This window comes from Pleurodeles waltl, chromosome 5 (assembly GCF_031143425.1).
Source record: "Pleurodeles waltl isolate 20211129_DDA chromosome 5, aPleWal1.hap1.20221129, whole genome shotgun sequence".
Lineage (NCBI taxonomy): Eukaryota > Metazoa > Chordata > Amphibia > Caudata > Salamandridae > Pleurodeles > Pleurodeles waltl.
The window spans coordinates 723,847,378-723,865,614 of NC_090444.1; the positions used below are offsets into that span (position 1 = coordinate 723,847,378).

Genomic DNA, 18,237 nt, shown 5'->3' on the forward strand with positions numbered 1-18,237 from the left:
GTATTTGCTTGGTGCATGATGATGCAAGGTTAATCAACATGTTTTTTTTCATATTTGGTCTAAATACTTTGTGAATGTAAATAACAATGAAACATATTTTCAAAATGTGACAAAATGCCTTCCTTTCTCCCTATTTCACGTCCAAACTGTAGGATTGTGCACATTTATCGAAGCCTGCAGTTCGCAAACTGGCAGGCTGTATAGGGTCAATGGGAAAGTCCCCTAGGCTGTCTCTGTCCCCCCCAGAAATGTATTGTTTCCTTCGCCCCTGGGTTTCAACCCTTACTGAGGTAAAACGTTTTATGTTATCTTCTTTTAGCTTTCTCCTCGTGGCTCTGTGAAGCCGGGCGCCGTGACCGGTGGAGGGGCGGCCCCGCGCTGCCACTCCCGGGGTGTGTAAAGGGGAGGGTGGCGGAGGGAGCCTTTAAATCGAAGGCAGGAAGGAGGCTGTAAATGCAAAACCGTCGCTCCTCCTCTTGGCTCCGCACGGTATCTCCGCTTGTGCGGCACAGTCACTTGTGCACACTCTAGTGAAAGTCTGAGGGGCCGGTGGCAATATGCAGTGCACACGGGACCTGGATTTGTACATGAGCTCGGCGCTGGGTCTGCTAGGCGTCCTATTGCTGGTCCGCCAGAAGTTCACCCCAGCCACTTACGGCAAGCACGTGGACGTGCTCAACAAGCACACGTACATAATGGTGCCCGCCAAGTGCGGCTGGTTCCTGCAGGAGCTGCCCTCCTTCCTAGTGCCCTTCCTGCTGGTGATCTACAGTCCCCAACCCGGCTCCCCCGGTTGCTGGCTGCTGCTCCTCACCTTCTGCTGGCACTACTTCCACAGGTAAAGACGGACAATAACTCATTGATTGTAAAAACTACTTCAGCATGCCTACCAATAAAACACTTTCCTCACACTGTTGCGATCAACTTAGCTTGCGAAAGCAGTTTCTTTCAGCTACAACTCTTCTAGGGTTTACACTCGCGATTAGCTTAAAAAACGACATTTTTATTAATATATACGTTTACGTAGTCTTTCAGTTTTGTGTAGTCTTACATTTTCGTGTGGTATTCATTTTTTGAATGTACGACTCTTTTTCAGTTTCAGATTAAAATAGGTCTCCATTTGTCAACAATAATCCTAGCTGGGGCCCGTGTTTGACGAGGCAATGTTATGTTTCTATTTATCTCACGCGCGGAGCCGTACCCCTAGCCTGGAGGTGCCAGGGATCATGGAATACTGACAGTGCATTGACATCAGGATTCCACAGCGCAGCGCTAGAACTGACCAGGCTTTCATAGCCCAGGCACGCGAAGTCTCTATAAATAGGTGTATTTCACCAGAAGTCAGAATGAGCACTATTTGCAAGTGCAACGCAACTGTTAAAAGACAAATACTCCCTGAAATCAGTGGATGCTATTACACACCAAAAATCAGTTCCAAGGTGAAGGTGGATTTAATGAATTGCCTGCATAGCGTTCATTAGAGTGCAAAACTGCATTCCAGCAAAACGAGCCAGTATAAACCAGTATAAACCATTTATAAACCATTTGCAACTGGTCTTGTGAGACTTTTACCAAAAACGGCAAGCAGAGGCGTAGTTTAGTCAGTAAGACTGGGGGGCGGGATGTTGCCACCTTGCATCTCATTTTAGTCATTGTAGGAGAAGTAGAGCACTAGCGGATGTTAATGTTCAGTGGAAAGAGGACGCAGTGCGGATTGTGAGGGTATTTGAAACATTGTATTGTGTAGAATATGCATGTTTTAAGAAGCCAAAGCGAGTGCAGGCGCTGCTCCTCCGTATGGGCGGAGGAGCACTCCCCCGCCAGCTGCAACTGATGCAAATCCTTTTACACGGAAAGGATAATAAACTCAGAGCACATGTGTGTTTGGCTGGCCGTCTCAGGCTGGCCAAACACACATGCGCTGTAGGCTCTCTCCTGGGCTGGAGAGAGCCTGCACAGGCTCCCAGTCTGCCTGGTTGCGCCCAGCCAGGGCGTTCCCAGCCAATCCTGACGCGGCTTTGAGCAGCATCAGGATTGGCACAGGACAGGCTGGGAGCCTGTCCCTGCAGCAGCGACGTGAGAGGAGTAGTGCGCAGGAGCAGAGGTAAGTTTAAAAAAAAAAAATAACTATTGTTTCGTTATTTTTTTCCTGTGCCCCGTCGCTGCCCTGCCCCAGCCACGCGATCCGCTCCTGGGCGAGTGTGTGTGTTTTTGTATGAGTGAGTATTTGCACATTCCATGTGAAATTTGACAGACACCACCCCCCCCCCCCCCGTACCAGACATAAAGCTCCTGTTCCCAACTATTTAAAAAAAAGACATTAGGGGAGGTGTGACCAGTGGTCGAAGTGCATTAAAAAAAGTATGGGAACTGTGATGCTGCATGCAATGGGGCGTGGTCAGTGAGTGTGGGGACGGGCTCAAAGGTATGGCTAAAAAATAAATATTCTGTACTTTTTATGGTTTTTCACAGTCAGGTAGCTATATTTAAAATAACACACAGCTTAAATGAAAAATAAATAAAACAAGGTTGCTTCTCAGTGGGAAATGCGCTAAAGTACATTATGAAACCTCTGTTAGGTAATGCACTGCAGAGGTCTGTGCATGACTGGAGGGCCACAGAACTGAATCATGGCTAGTGCATTGGAGAATAGTGACTTGTGTATTTATAGTGCTAGGAGGTCAGAGCCTACGTGGACGTCAGTCATTATTTTAAACATGTATTATACACAGTATGATATAAACTGCTACAAAATTAATAAAAAGGTTTAAGATAAAATGGTGCTTCCAAATAATAGATTTGAGTAATACCCAGACTGTGTAATGCAATTTTTTTTTTACATAACTTTCCCTAGAACACCTCTTCAGGGGTAGTGAGAGCTACATAAGTACAGATGAAATTAAAAGCACATGCTTCACAGTTCAGTTGTTAACTCCTTGCACTACCACAAAAAAAAAAATCTTTGTCATCCAAAGCTTTAAGTGATTCGATCAATTAAAGCCAGCACTGGCTTCCAAGTGTCCTTTACATTTGCGTTACCCTTTACATTTTCAGATTAACTCGTTGCCCAAATTTGCATTTCTTTCAGGCAGCAGCACCATGGCAGGAGGGCTTTTTAGACGTCTGCTGGCTTTTTAGTTGTCTGCCGTCATCGGTTTCACAGCACTGACTGACACTTCAGTTCAAGTGTATTTAAAATATTGGAATTAACCATCCCGGGATGGTTATCTTTTTACAAAAACTAGGGAAACAGTCTTTAATAAATCAAAAAAGTAGGGGCACATCGTGCCCCTCAGATCCCGCCCACTTAGAACCCTGGCTTTACACCCCAAACACCCTCCAGAAGCTATGGCAAGCATAAAAGAGGAATGCACTTTTGTATTGTTTCTTATCGTTTCCTTGGGTAACAGATAAGGACATATTGGGCGGTGTGCGCTGTGGCAGAAGTCGTCACAGGATCCGCTTGCCTCATGGTGCTTGCAGTAAACTTTTATTGGTGCTTGGTTAATGGTGCTTGTGTAAAGACATTTGGGTGAGCTTGTGCTGTATAAAACTGGGAAAAAAAATTGTCAGTGAGGGTGCCATAGAAAGATAGGGGCGATAGCGCCCCATGAGGTACTGCGGTGGGCTGCGCTATGCCCAAAATATGAAACCAGCTTTGGGAATCAGCACTGGGTGCTGAGGGTGAAGATGCTTCATGTGAACTCTCTGGATAATGCTGAGATGGTGGGGTCGCTTATCTAAGTTTTTTTTCTTATTTTATGTTTCCTGGCATGTTCCCCACAACCGCCAACCAAGCAGAGATGGAATGGCAAGCGATACATTCTCATCTGTGTAGGCAGTCACTATGTCAGAGTATCTCTTGCTTCTGAGAAGAGCAAGCTACTCTTCTATCAAAGGAGTTCTAAATTAAACCCTTATTTCAGTTTCAGGTTTCCTACTGAGCGCATTGTGTAACCTTAGCCTGGGTGACTCGCTGTATCTTCTCTTTGCCTTAGAGTCATCAAGTAAGAGAACTGAGAGTTCTTAGAAGTCAACTGAGCAAAGGAGTGGCACATATACAAACAGATAAATTAGAACACTGCTCATCCTGAGTCCTGTCGCAATGGCCTCCATATTTAGGAGCAAAGACTATCATTGCCTGATGATCAGGGCTTTAAATGGGCAGGTCCTTGCAGACACTGAATACCTGACCTTCTTACATCTGAAAGGCAGAGTATCAGCCCTTCTCAGCCAAAGTCCATTAAGTCCTAGACAGCATCTATCACTAATATACAGGGAGGGAGTACTAACTATGAATTAACCATGTAGTGCAAGTCCTATATTCAAACATGCATTCTGAGGACCTAAGCGCAAGTACTCATCCTACCCAGCTAGTTTGCCTGTGTACCACCCATTTTACAAACATGATAAACAATTCAACGTGTGAGAAAAACACTGAAAAACCTATTGAGAGGCATTGACTCTAGTAGTATTGCCCTTTAAATTAGAAACCCAGCAGATTGAAGCTATTAAGGTGAACTGTCTGGGGGAGAAATGCTGATTCCATGTCCACCTTAGCCAGCTTTCTCATCAGCCTTACAAGGTCAGCCGCATCATCTATTCTTGTTTATTTAACTGATCATTGTTTGAAATCTGTTGCAAGATTTACTTATCCTTCCTCAGGATAACAGAGATGGTGTATTAGTGTATTACCCAGAATGGCGTTAGTCCCAAATAAGTTATTGTGAGTTCTTTAAACAGAATCACAGCAAATGGCCCCTTTTCTCTGTCCAGTTTCAACTCCTTCTCATTTGTGTGCCTCACCATCTCTGGGTTGCCCCTGGTTGAGTTCAGATTCCTGCACTGTGTGGAACTGAATGTTCCCTTGTATGCCATGGCAAGGCCCTGCTGAAAGCCCTATATCAGTTTCTGTGCTTCTTCCTTCCTTTGGTAACCATTTCAGTGCCTTGTGATAGCCACCGACATTGGAATTTCTGCTTTTCTTGGTCCTTGTGCCCCTTTCACTGTCACTTCACCTTGACTGCTTCCCTCTCCCTGGCAATATAATCCCCCTTTCCTTGAGTGCCTGTGATGGGGGTTGCTCCTTCGCCTACCATCCTTTAGAGGGGGGGGGGTCCTTACCCACTTCCTCCTTTGAGTGCCTGCTTTCCTCTGTTGTGCAACTCCCTCCACAGATACTGTCACAAGTTCAGGCCAACATTGATGGAGAGCAGTTTGTATACAGGGACCACGTTTGTCTTGTTGAAGAATTATATTATCAAATCATTATGAAGAGCTGCCATTCACGCTGGCTGCAAGGAAACTATTATTAGTGAGAGGAGCAATGTTAGATATCGCAGACAATTAGTTCTGTATCATAAAAAGCCAGTCACCACTGGAAATTCAAGTTGACAGTCGACGTGAGCTGTTGCTTTTGTCGAGAAGATCAGGAATCCCTGGAGCTTCGTGTTGGTAGTCAACATGGATGGTTGATGATGTTGTGGACAGTTGCTGTTGGCGGAAAGAGCAGATCCCACAGGAGCTTCGCATTGGCGGTCGCTGCTGGTGGTGAATTCTCAGCACACAGAGATAACTTTGCAGTCGCAAGGAGGCCAAAGTGTTGGTATCATCACCATTCTTTCAGGAGAAGTACACTCTGCTGCCAGCCAAGGGTCCTGCCCTGGGGAGTACCTCTAAAGGATCAGGACTCACTCCAGCAGAGGTCAACAGCAGGGCTTAGGCAGGTCCAGGAAGGTCCAACTGGAGCAGGTCAGATGGGTAGTTGAAGGAAGGCATCTGGAAGCTTGTTGTGTCCCTGGAGCTCAAAATGGTCATCCAGCATACCATGGAGTCATGCTGGAGAGCCTGGGGTTAAAGCAAATCCATTCTACCCTTTTGTCCCCATGTCTGGAAGGAATCCACAAAACCTGACTCAAGAGCCATTCACAGTCATGTGACCAAGGAAACTGTCAAAAGGCACATTTGGTTTAGATGGAAAAATTCCAACTTTCTAAAAGGGACATTCTAAATTGTAAATAAAAATCCAGCTTTAGTGTTGCAATTGGGTCTGCCCATTCAGTACGGCCAGATTTATTTGCTTTTTTGATCACCTGGTTTTTGACTTTTTACTCTGGGTGGGTCTCATTACCGGTGTCTCTCTCACAGTAACCACATGGCAAATGAACTGTGCATGTTTACCACCAGTAAACTGGCACTTTATTCACTATTTGTGGCTGTTTCTCCCATTGTCTTAGCCCCAGAACAAGGGGGCCACCACCAACGGAGTCAGGAAGACACAGCTTTTTCCCACTGAGGAATTCAGGAGTCCCCTCCCTAAGTTGGAAGGGGCCCCAAAAATAATCACCACCACAGGATTTTCCTTACGTTTTCAAAAACTCCCAAGGCTGGAGCTTTTTGCTTTACAGCTGGGAGTGCTATACTCTCTAGGGACTATGTGTATGATTGTCTGAAAGGCCTAAAAGTGGTTAAAGACAATGGTGGTCATTCTGACCCTGGCGGTCTTTGACCGCCAGGGCGGAGGACCGCGGGAGCACCGCCGACAGGCCGGCGGTGCTCCAATGGGGATTCCGACCGCGGCGGTAAAGCCGCGGTCGGACCGGCACCACTGGCGGGGTCCCGCCAGTGTACCGCAGCCCCATTGAATCCTCCGCGGCGGCGCAGCTTGCTGCACCGCCGCGGGGATTCCGACCACCCCTACTGCCATCCAGATCCCGGCGGTCGGACCGCCGAGATCCGGATGGCGGTAGGGGGGGTCGCGGGGCCCCTGGGGGCCCCTGCAGTGCCCATGCCACTGGCATGGGCATTGCAGGGGCCCCCGTAAGAGGGCCCCTACATGTATTTCACTGTCTGCTGCGCAGACAGTGAAATACGCGACGGGTGCAACTGCACCCGTCGCACAGCTTCCACTCCGCCGGCTCGATTCCGAGCCGGCTTCATCGTGGAAGCCTCTTTCCCGCTGGGCTGGCTGGCGGTCTGAAGGCGACCGCCCGCCAGCCCAGCGGGAAAGTCAGAATTACCGCCGCGGTCTTTCGACCGCGGAACGGTAACCTGACGGCGGGACTTTGGCGGGCGGCCTCCGCCGCCCGCCAAGGTCAGAATGAGGGCCAATATATGTATTGAAGCGCCTTCTAGGAGTCAAATGTATGGTTGCAATGCAACCATTACAATGTGACACCCTCTAGGAGCTGCTTTTATAAATGATGGTTAGAAATATATAAAAAGCACACAGATAACATGTTTACTCATTTTAAATGCTTTATTGGTTCACCATAATGAGGTCAATGATTTCTGCTCACAGTATATATGTTTCATCAGAATTAATAAGTGCATTCATGCTCAAGCATTATGTTTATTAATTGCATTTAAGTACGAAAAGCTGATTTTAACAAGTGGTCTGTTGCTCGTAAACCTGGACAAAACCAACATTTCACTTGTGTTTGTGTTACCCCTTTAGAGAATTACACAATATCATACATGGTGTTTTCCATCTGCCAATGTACATATCTGTAAATTATTGCATAGTTTTTCGTAGTATGTGTGTAAATGTCTAAAGAAAAGGTGCTGACTGAACAATCATTTATTCAGTGTTATTAATGTGTGCTAGCAGATGGAGATTACTAGTCCACACCTTCTCCCCTGAGTAGCCCATGAACTGCTCTGACTCACTACTCTGAGAGAGTCAAGCTCTACCATGGGATGCTTGATTTCCAGTAAGGACAATTGTGGACCTATTGTTTGTGCAGACCACACAACTAATAGCCCAATTTCCTACATTTACCAATAAAGAGGATTTTAAATTAAAATTAATTTGAGTGTAAACAGCATTTGTATATCTGATTGCAAACTGAAGTTAGCACGTATTCAATGTAGTAAGATAACTCAGTGTTAGTGTTTGGGAGATATAGCCTTACAGTAATGAAAAACAACTTTAGGAATTTTTCGTTGCCAGGACATGTAAAAATTAAACCCATATGCCTTACATTTGAAATATCATGCTGTTTGCCGCATAACCCTACCTTATAAGCCTTTAGGGCTGACCTTAGAGGTCTGGAGGGGGAACCTGCTAGCCTGCTCTAGCAGTGCTAGGATCTGACCCGACTGCTTGCTTTAGTATGTCACCTCTTTGATACCCTCTGCCTCACTGCCCTTCTTATGTGTATCCCATTTGTGCAGCCTAAACCCGGTTCTTACTGTAAGGTTGCCCCTTGCCCATTCTGTGGTGTGCATCCTAGTATAACTGTATTCAATGCTGAGCTCTGATCCAGCTGCCAGCCTGATTGTCCCATCTCGTACCCAGTGTAAGTGGATTTGCCTGCTATGTGGGCCACACCCTTGTATTGACCATGCTTGTTGGTGCTTCCCCATCAAGGTAGACCTCTCCACCGTTGTACCAGTTGTGTCCTTCCTTGCCAATACTGTCTGATCAGCCATCCACCATTCTCCCTAATATGAGGTGTGACCTGTGGCAGGTTGTGCCACGGCTGTGCTGTCTGCCAAGGCTGCTGCTGGATCGACCTCCCCCACTTGACCGAATGCATGTCCTGCTCTTGTTCTCGCGTTGCCACTGCACTCCCTTGCAACAGCTGCAGCACAGTCATCCCCCTCATATTCCCATAATCTATCTCCTTCTTCATCCTAGAGGTTCTGAGGTGGCCCTCCCACCTCACTTCAACTGTGCTAGTCCCATCTGCCAGGTGTGAGGGCTCGCATCGTCCTAGGTCTTCCTTGCCCTTCTGAGCCTTTTGCCTGCTGCAGTTCTTCTGTCCTCATTCTTCCTTGTCTTCTCAGGTTCCTGGGCCACCTCTGCCTCACTTTCTGACTGTCCCTATGCTCTTCACAGCAGTTGCTACATCAATCATTCCTTTCCTCACCACTTCCAGGATATCCTCTATTTCCTTGTCCTGGTACATCTTCTTTGTAGGTAGTTTGACTGATGGCCTTTTCTTTGTACCTGTGTAGCTCATCACAGTTGGCTCTGGCGATAGCCTCTCCCAGGCCTTTAGTTTTGGCCTTACTGCCAGGTGCTGGTTGCCCTACTTATTGTTTTCTGTGCTGGCAGAGCCACGTTTGCCAGACTTTTAGCCATTTCTCCCTTACCTGGGGCAGTGTCACCTACCTCTACTATGAAGTGGTGCTCTGGGTTTGTCCTTCTGCCATTGACACAGAGGTCACGTTGCTTGACCCCCAAACAATCCCTCTGCTTTGTCATGTTGCCCCCTTCTGTGCTGTCTTCGGGCGCATTGTCACCAGTGTCTTACACTTATGCCTCCATAGGTAATTCTCCCTATTGCTCCCAGCAGTAAAGACTCTTTACTTATTTCACTTTTGGAAATTAACCAGCCTTCAAGTAGATGCCTGACCATGGAAACAAGATGATTACAATTGTAATCTTCAGATTCGGTGTCTTACACCATAAACATGCAGCTACAAGGGATGCTCTATGTAGCTGTCAGTGAGCGTCAATGATTCTTCCCCACCCACCGCACTCCTGTGCCTTTCCAGTGATACTCTTCAAGGGTGTGGGGCAACACTTCTTGACTTGCTTCCTTCTGTTTCTTTCTACCCACAGAGCACTCCTCACTGCTCCCCTGAGTCCCATTTATCAATTCAAGAGGAAGAGGGAACTGCTTCTACCCTCTTGCTCCTTCCTGCCAGGTGCCTGCCAGTGTTCCACTGGCTCCCTTTCTGTATCTTTCAAACTGGCTCAACAGGGTCTGCAGATCTTTCCACATATGTCTACCTTTGTTTCTTCTTTCAGGGTTTTAGGGCACTGTACCTGAGGCAGGGAGGTGCCGTGTTGATCTGGCTTCTGCTCCTCTCTGTCTGAGGATGACCTATGTGCAGCTCATTCCAGGCCCACACTCTATAAAAGAGCTTAAGCAGCTGAGGGGAGTTGAATTCAGGACTGCCTTCTTGCTATCCAGGGGATTTTAGCAACTAAGCCACAGCACTGCTGGAGGTTGTGTCACCTTCTCTGTTGTAGGCAAACCTCCTGGCCTACTCTGATGCTGTCCTTCTCCACCGCTTCACCAGCCTGACCTCGGCAGGCCACAGGTACAAGAAGTGCCTGCTCCTTCCCTTGTTTCTTTCCTGGGTTCCACACCTTCACATCACTCTGCTTGTATTGCAAAGATCTTCAGCTCCTCAGCTTGGGGCAGGGGTGGCATGGCACAGCAGTCAGGTCCTGGTGGCAGCTGCAGTACCTGTTGCCTCAGTTACACCTTTCTTTATTGGCCCCTTGCTTCTCAGCTATCTCCTATTTTGAATGGCACACCCAATCCCCTCAATAGCTGCCTTCACTACTGTTAGCTTTTCTATTGGGCCTTTCGCGCAGTTTCACTTCCCTTCTCTGGTGGGAAGGGGGGTGCCATTAGGGGTTTGGATGAAGCCTACTGGACCCTCAGCAAGGGTGCTCCTCTAGCTCCTCCGAGTCTCTTTGTTCCCCTGGGCCTTCACCATATTGTGTGTGGTGAGCTTGAGGGAAGTGAGAAGATAGAGATAGAACAGTATTAAGTAATTTACAGCAAGAGGTGAATAACAGAAATGTGTGGGATAGAACGGAGAAAGGAGCGAGGGTGAATGGTTAGATAAGGAAGTGTGATGATCATGCATTTAAGATGAGGATCATTGATAAAGGGTTCATGAGAGCAGCTGTGAGAAAAGAGAATGGTGTGAGCAACAGCAGGAAACAGGGGCAATTTTAGCCAAAGAGTATATTAGGTGGATACTTATGCTGGCACCAGCCGGGTCTGTAATATTAGCAATACAACCAGCAAATTATCATGACTGATAACAGTGGATGGCACAAATAAATGTACCTTGAACTAAGATGGAAAATATCCTTATGCTGGCCCTGGGTGGTGCTGAAGAAATATTAGCATAGAGCTAAGCCAGGTGATAGGTGAAAGATTGAAGGAATGAGTGCGTGGCATGGGAAAAATGGAACAAGTGTGACAGAATGTATGCATAATATCTTACTCTGGGACGGAAGAGTACGAGTTAGAGTCAGGTGTGAATGAAAAATGTGATGGAGTTGAGGCTAAGAAAAAAGGATCAACATACACGTGAAGGTGAAATGAGGCAAATCATAAAAAAGGCTGAGAAGAGAGAGGAAGAAAAGGGAAAATAGAAAAGTGAGGACAAGAGAGAATGGGTAGAAGTAGAGGCTGAATAGTGAGTAAGAGAGAGAGAGAGAGAGAGAGAGAGAGGAAATGTGAATGTCTTACTGAGAGAAGGGGAAACATAGAGACATAGTGGCAAGGGTTTGGGAGAACAAAAGAAGATATTTGTGTGTTTTTTGCCATTTTGTCTGTAAGTGGACATACTGGGCACATGGCTATCCCTCCATTCCCTTTCACACAACAAGTACAAAAAGAGTCTGTATTGATATAGGAAGGACCCAGACTTTGAAGTCTAAGGTTCATTGTCAAATCTATATGTGAAAACAGTAGTTGGACCTAAAGGAACTGACAGCAGCAAGATTGCAGGATATCACAACAGTAGTTAAAGCAGTGACTACTGCGACAAGTCCCTGAGTGACAGCAGCAAGACTATCAGGATGCTGATGTGGAATATCCCCTAAGTGACAATAGTGTCAAAACTCATGTTTTCACTCATTTATCCGTCTATACAGTTTTCTCAATAAGTTAAGCACCCACTCACGAGATCTGTCTACAACGTGAATGTCACTCATTCTTTAAACTCATATGTTCAGTGAGCAATGAAAGCTTGTGCTAGTCTGCCTTGTGGATCTGTTATGCAGTGAATAGAAGACTACATTTTCTTCCTTCTGAGAGATAGAAGCTTGCTTTTCTACTGCCATGCTGTGCCTGTTCTGTGATGAAAGCTTGCTCTACTACTTCCTGATTGGTATGTAAGTGTTATGTGATGAGGAAAGCTTAGGTTGCTACTGCCCAAGTTGTACCTACATGCCATCTTTCTGTCCTAGAGGTGCCTCTTCTATGAAGAAGGTATGTTTCCATTGCTATTGACCATCTTATAAAAAACAAAGGATATATGAAATGCACTTTCTTAACATGCCCTTTTAAACTAGGACTGTTCCACAATATTGATACACAATATTGTAACTAACAGGCCTGAGGAAGTTGATTGACTCTGGAGAGGAAATATTCAGGCTTTGAAACACGTCTACAGACAAAAGAAGCAGGACCTGCTTTTTTAATATTGTGACATTGAACATGAATTTTACCACAAGGGACTTCATCTCTCTCAATGTAGGCAACCCATAGTTAGAAGACTACATAACCAGGAAAGAGTAGTATTCTCAAATGTTTTCCAGTGCTAGAGGTGGAGCCCACTGATGAAGCATAGTAAACTAGGTAGATGACGAGCCACATGAATGTTAGCCAATACCTTAAGAGCTATGGCCATTTATTCCTGGAGTGTTGTGCTTCTTGTACATTTGTCTGTTTCTAGAGCCCTGCTTGGAAACCCCTAATATCCAACTGAAATCCGCTCCATAGGGCGTCATCGGTCATCCTGAAATGCACCCTGCCGCATCAACAGTATAGACACACCTTTTTACTATTCTGGAACTCGCTTGCAGTGAGTGGTGGAGCAGAGACCTGTCGAGCAACCGGGGGCAAAAGGCCGCAAGGTACGACTTTGCAGGAGAAATCGCCGTTGCCTGGCCCGGCTGCACTGGACATGGCCGGATTAGAGGCCAGAGGGAGGATGCTACACCCGAGGCTGGACTGTGCTGCTGGGGCACATAAAACCGGGGGCGCGGGCCTCACTTGGAGGTGGAGGGGCCTCAATAGTAACTAGCCTGCATGGTATACGTTTGCCTGTGAGCCTGGAAGGGAGGTGCCCTGCACCGCTTTGTGTGGTAGCAGGAGGAGCTGCCCAGACCCTGGATCAGGACCATGTTTTGCCATTGGAGCGACACCCAGTCCACCCCCTGGGGGATCCATGTGGCTGGGTGCAGGCCCGGGTGGAGAGGGGAGACTGACTCTCTGTGGGTGTCTGCACTTTCTAGGCGCCAATCATAATGAGGGAGCTCTGTTCAGCTGCCCAGTACATTCCTGCACAGAGCAAACCCTCGGACCGGCAGGGAGAGATGACACTGACTGTGGAAACTCCCTCTTGTACCAGTGAAGTTTTACCTACTTGGGGTGAGGGGAGGCCATTGGGAAGGGACTAGTACATGGGACCACTACAATTGCTAACACATGGAGAGACCATCGGCACTCTGATGCACTGTATACCTGGGGCCCAGTGGGGAGGGGCGACGGCCCCATAGATTGCCTGATCATCCATTCCACCCTCAGTCCCTTCATGGTAAGGCCTATTCTTAACACCCGGGATCCCTTGCTGACCCTCAGTTCCCACTGATGGCCTGTTGGGCGGGTGACCCAGAGACAAACCTCCTGCTCATTTATTGATTCATGAGTGCCCCCTCGGTGACAATTACAAACTCTGGGTGCACAAGCTTGAGGAGAAACTGAGGGCATATTGGCCATCCTGGTCACCCTCACGGCACACAGCAGGGGCCTTCTGGGACCTGACTGGAGGAGTGAACTGGTGAGAAAAGGCTGTGGTGGGTGCTCCATTGTGTCCAAATTCCATTGACGGTGCATGTAGCTGTTGTAATACCTACTGGTCCTCCCCCTGGAGCTTCGGACCTTCTCTGGAAGGGCACTGCCATACTTGGCAGGGGAAGTCCTTGTGTTTTAACTGGTTGCTGCTTACGTCTAAGATTCCGACTTAATCCTCCTGGGCAAACCTCTTATTGGCATCAGAGTCGGCTGCTTAGATTGATATACCCTTGTGACAGGGGGGTTTTCCCTTTCTCCAGGAACGAGAAACATGACTGGTTTGAACCACCGCAGCGATTGGTAAAGATAGACATACCCGGTCTACCACATCTCAAATGTGCATGGATCAGTTTACGACCAGACCTACTGGCAGCCAACCAGGCCCACTGGAGAGAAAGATTGTCGAAATGAGGATGGATGTAGCATTGCTGTACCAAGATCTCCACAACGCCACTGTGTGTATAACTAAAACTGAATCTAGGATCTCAACTAATTCATGACTGGATCTCCTGGCTGCCAACCAGGCCCCTCTACTGGTAGTCAGTCTGAGCCTCCATCTGCTGACCTCACTGTGATCTTTCTAGCAATCCAGATGTTGCAGACAGCAGTGGAGGCAAAGATCGGTGAAGTGAGAATGGACGTAGTGTTGCTGCACCAAGATCTCTGCAACGCCACTGCGTGTATAACTGAATCCAGGATCTCCACCATTGAAGACAACGTCTCTACTATTAAAACGCAGGTCTCCACATTGCTCAATCATTTGGAGGAACTCTACAGAAGGACCCAGGATGTGGAAAATCATTCCAGATGAAATAATTTTCACATGTTCGAACTTCCTGAGGGCACTGCACCGCAAATGATAGATGACTAGTTAAAGCGTTGGATTAAATAATGGGTTCCTCCGGAACAGTTGTCCCCTTGGTTTGCAATAGAAAGAGCGTACTGAGCATTGAACCCTGAGCCACCTCCTGGAGCCTAACCGCGGCTTATTATCACTTGTATTCTCAACTACAGAGATTGAGACGCTATCCTCAGGGAACCACTTATGCCGTCAGACCTTCAGTCTGACAATGCCAAGATTCTTCTATTTCCTTCCTACACCCAAGAGGTGCAACAACAGCGGCGCTCCTACACTGAGGTGAAGCAAAATCTCAGGGCCATGGAGCTTCATTACCACCTACTATTTCCGGCCCGATTCTGGGTCATACATGCCAACAAATCAAATCTTTTTGAAAACCCAGAGACTGCATGGCAGTGGCTCACCGAGGAGTACCCCCTCTGAGGACCTGCTGCTTCTCAGATGCATAGACCAGATCCTGCTGAACCACGACACTTGCACCTGCAAACCTCCACGAAAATGCTCACGATCACAAAGGAATGTTTGGTCGGAGTCCCCTCCACAATCCACTCAGGGAGGGCCTTCGCTACCACCACGGACAGCATTTAACCCTGCCTCAGGGGAGGAGGCGGAGGAGCTGGCGGTGAGCAGACCCTGTGGATCCTGGCCTCCAACACTGGTGGGCTTGCATACAGATACTTATCTTCCCCGAAGCCCAGTTCTCTGAAGGTCATGGGTGCCGGACACTCACTCGGCACATGACACCATGTGTCATCTGACCTGAACTTTGGACGAACTTGTACAACCATATATCTAATGCAGCACATGTTATAAGCCTGTTCTTTAGCTCAACAGGTTGGTGGCCTCGCTACACTGGGTTGTTTTCTCAATGCGGTTTGCTTTGCTGTTTTTTGATTAGTGTTTGCTATGTTGGGCAACCCATGTATGTTAACCTTTTTTTTCCTCTTTAGGTTTTGACACACTTATTCATCCTTGCCAGGATAGAGATCTCAAACAAATAACTATGCATGACAAATAGTTAATCGACAACACGCTCAGATATCGGACCTTGATAGGGCTGCAGCATTTGACCTACATATCCACTATCGCACACAATTACTTTCCACACATTATCGTGGAATGTTAATGGTCTGCTGGACCGTGTGAAATGGGCGGCGGTCCTTGCATACAACCATCGCCTCATCTCCGAGGTGTTGCTTCTGCAGGAGACCCACCTCATGGGGAATCGTTGTCCATTCTTGGCGGGGAAGGGACATGACAGGGTCTTACATTCAGGACATACCCGTGGGTCTAGGGGAGTAGCCATTCTCCTCTGGCGTTCATTCCCACTTACAGTCCTTCATGACTTGCCAGATAAGCGGGACATTTAATTGCCCTGACTGGGCTCTTGGAAGGGCAGGTGATCAACATGGTAAGTGTTTACATGCCATCTGCTGCCCTCACTGATTGCCTTCAGGATCTGTCTACAACTCTTCTAAACCTCCCCCAGGGTCTCACAACAATAGGGGGAAATTTCAAAGTGATCCCTAACTAGATCTTGACACCCCTTGTCCCCTTTTCACCTCTAGAATGGCCGGGATGTGCCACCTGACTGACTGGCTCTCTAAAGTAAGCCTGTGTGATGCCTGGAACCCAAGATTCCGCCAGTATACACACACCTCGGTGGCCCCCCCATTCCCACTAACGGATAGGCATGGTCCTCTTGCCGGCTCCAGACTGTTGGTTGCTATCCCAGATCCAAATATTGCTGTGTGATCTCGGACCATTCCCCTCTTCTTTTCCATCTTGACGCCCCCAGTCTTGGACAATGCACTATGTGGCGCCTTAATATCTGGTATTTCCAGGACAAGGCATTTGTCCAAACGCTGAATAATGAACTTCAGGCTTACTTCTGGCACAACAAAGGGTCGGTAACAGGGTTTGGATCCTTGTGGGCATCTAGCAAGGCGACGCTGCAAGGCTATGTCAAGGGCTTTATCCGATCCAAGGAATGTGATAAGGCCAGGTGTATCACTCAATTAGAAGCAGGTGCCTCTCCAATCCTCTCCGATTGGAGAAGCACCTTGCATCTCACCCTCGTAATGACCTCTCTCACCAATTAGGTCTGGTCCAAGAGGAAATTCGTCAACACTCTCTACAGGCTGCAAAGCACCTTTGGAAGGCCAAAACGGCAAGGGGGTATGGCTCGGAAGACAAAAATAGGAAATTGTTGTATTGGTTAACCACACACCACCAAGTGAACAGGATCATATCTGAAATACTGGATGACACCGGTAATGGCAGACATACTCTCCCCAAGATCGCTGAGACGTTTGTGGATACTACCAAAAGCTTTACTTGGCCTCAAAGTGGGAGAATACGTCCCTCTCAGGGCAGTTTTTTGATGCGATCCCCCTCCCCTGTCTCACCTCAATTGAAACACAGAACCTTGATGAACCAATAATTGCTGCAGAGGTGGGTGACTCGCTGACCCCAGGTCTGGATGGCTTTCCCACTGAATACTATACTCGATTCTGGGATATCTTTGTGCTTCATCTACCAGCGCTATACAGGGAGGTATGCCGTGAGGAGACCTTTCTTCCAGACCTGGACATGGCAGTGGTGGTGGTGATTCCCAAGACGCAAACCCAGTCGAATTTGTGTAAGGAGTACCGTTCAATATTGCTTCTTAACGCAGAGGTAACAATGTTCACCACTATACTAGTTAACCAAATTAAGACTGTCCTAGCCACATCGTTCCACCCAGATCAATGTGGAGTTATGTCATCCTGTAGTACCAAACACTGTCTCCACAGACTACATGGAGCGCTGACTCACCACCACCGACTTCACTCCTTTTCATCGATTTCGAAAAAGCCCTACTTTATGGTGGATTGGCAGTACCTACAGTTAGTGCTGACCCGAGCGGGCTTTGGCCCTAAATTTTGCAGTATGGTGCATACTCTCTATTCTAATTCAACAGCTCGTGTACAAATCAATAGGGTTCTTTCTACAGCAGTTCCTATTGAGCAAGGTACCACACAGGGGAGCCCTCTGACTCCAATCCTGCTTGCGTTGGCAATAGAGCACTTGGCCCTGCTCCTCCGTACGGACACCCAATTTCAGGGTTGGAATTTGGGATATGGCCAGGAAGACCATATAGCGTTATATGCAGCCGCCGTACTCTTGCACCTCGCACACCCCTCTCTGAGTGGCCCGCTGAGCCTTTAACTCCTGTGTGACTTCAGAAGGGCACCAGGTCTACTGATCAACTCTTCCTAATCCGTTTTGCTCCCCCTTGCCTCATCAAGAGACTGCTTCAACTGGCTGACAAACATCCCTATCGGGTGGCTCAGTTTCAAATATCTGGGTATTTGGGTGTTACACTACACCCGGAACTGGCATGGTCCCTTAACCTTCGACCTCTAGTCCAGAAAGCTAAGAATGACCACATTAGATAGAAGTTTCTCCCTCTGAAGGTGATGGGGCGCATTGCCCTATATAAAATGATGATATTCCTGAGGCTTTTCTATGTTTTCCAAAACCTTCCATTCCATTTGCCCCGAGCATAACTCTGCACCCTGGAACGTACGGCACAGACATTCTTATGGCATGGATCCTGTCCTCGCCTTGCATTCACACACAGCCAACTGGAACCATATGACAGAGGACTGGGAATGGCCAACCTGTAATACTTGGCCTCTTACCTTCTCGTTCTTAATGTGATGGGCTTTCCATATATACAGGCTATGCTATATGGGCCACCCATCCCCGAATCTATGCCCCAAGTTACCAGGGTGATATTCTTGGCATGGAGAGCTGTGCTTCAACACGTAAGAT

The 18,237-nt window shown here is 47.5% G+C and overlaps 1 protein-coding gene across 1 annotated transcript in view; it reads left to right on the forward strand.

The window, feature by feature from the left end:
• The first annotated feature begins 442 nt into the window (after nucleotides 1-442).
• Nucleotides 443-18,237, forward strand: part of SRD5A2 (steroid 5 alpha-reductase 2) — a 606,456-nt gene continuing 588,661 nt past the window's right edge. Inside the window, exon 1 of the mRNA XM_069234684.1 lies at nucleotides 443-838. Within this exon, the coding sequence (XP_069090785.1) occupies nucleotides 558-838 (281 nt within the window). The 5' untranslated portion in view covers nucleotides 443-557. The remainder of the gene's footprint in view (nucleotides 839-18,237) is intronic.